General features: G+C 49.1%; 1 protein-coding gene across 2 annotated transcripts in view; it reads right to left on the bottom strand.

Moving 5' to 3' along the window:
* Positions 1–1,090, bottom strand: part of sugct (succinyl-CoA:glutarate-CoA transferase) — a 40,225-nt gene that overhangs the window by 3,239 nt on the left and 35,896 nt on the right. For both annotated transcript variants that reach the window (XM_007576316.2, XM_016663140.1), the window contains exon 12: positions 253–316. In XM_007576316.2, the coding sequence (XP_007576378.1) occupies positions 253–316 (64 nt within the window). The remainder of the gene's footprint in view (positions 1–252; positions 317–1,090) is intronic.

Here is a 1,090-nt window from a genome sequence, read left to right as displayed (position 1 = left end):
TCAGGGGTCAGAGTTAGGGCTAAGGTATGAATTGAGTTTTGGTTGGTTAGGGTTAGGGAAAGGGTAAAGGTCAGGTTTAGGTTGTAGAAATGAATGGAAGTCAATGGAAAGTCCCCACAAAGATAGCAACACAAATGTGTGTGCCTGTGTGTGTGCGTGTGTGTGTGCATGTGTGTGTGTGCCTGTGTGTGCCTGTGTGTGTGTGTGTGCGTGTGTGTGTGTGTGTGTGTGTGTGTGTGTGTGTGTGCTGACCCGGCACGGCGATGCGTCCCGCCGTCGGATGCTCCATCTCCTGGATCAGTCCGTTGTGTTTCACCTGTAAACAGACAGACAGGTTGGTTCTGGTTCTGTTCGGGATAATCAGGTCTGGATGTGGCAGGAAGTTAAACTTCCTGTTTGTCTGTTTGGGTTTTCAGAACTGATCTGGAGGTTTGGGTCTGGGTCCCAATGATGGACTTCCAACTCGACAGGAAGTCAACAGAACAAGAGGACAGACTTCAAAATAAAAGCATGAAAATAAGAATTCTTGGCAGTCAAGAACAAAATGTCACAGAGGTCAAAGTTCATCCACCTGAACATTTTAGAGCACCAAATGTTATCAAGGTTAGCAAAACGCTAAAATGAGCTTAGCGAATGAGAGCTGTAGCGTTAGCGCAGTTAGCCTTTCAGACAGCAGGTCGACCACTGAGCGAGTCTGTAGAAAGGAAGCGCCAGCAGAACCGGACCTGACCCATTACATCCGCATAACGGCAGAGTCAGAGGCCTAGTCAAGAGGGACACTAGAGGGACACCAGATGGACATTAGAGGGACAATAGAGGGACACCAGTGGGACACTAGAGGGACACCAGAGGGACATTAGAGGGACACATCACTAGAGGGACATTAGAGTGACACTAGAGGGACATTAGAGGGACACCAGAGGGACACCAGAGGGAAACATCACTAGAGGGACATTAGAGGGACACATCATTAGAGGGACATTAGAGGGACACTAGAGGGAAACCAGAGGGACATCAGAGGGACACCAGAGGGACATTAGAGGGACATTAGAGGGACACCAGAGGGACATTAGAGGGACATTAGAGGGAC

The sequence above is a fragment of the Poecilia formosa genome, unplaced genomic scaffold, assembly GCF_000485575.1.
Source record: "Poecilia formosa unplaced genomic scaffold, Poecilia_formosa-5.1.2 Scaffold404, whole genome shotgun sequence".
In the NCBI taxonomy this organism is placed as follows: Eukaryota; Metazoa; Chordata; class Actinopteri; order Cyprinodontiformes; family Poeciliidae; genus Poecilia; species Poecilia formosa.
This window is presented reverse-complemented; position numbering and strand designations above follow the sequence as displayed.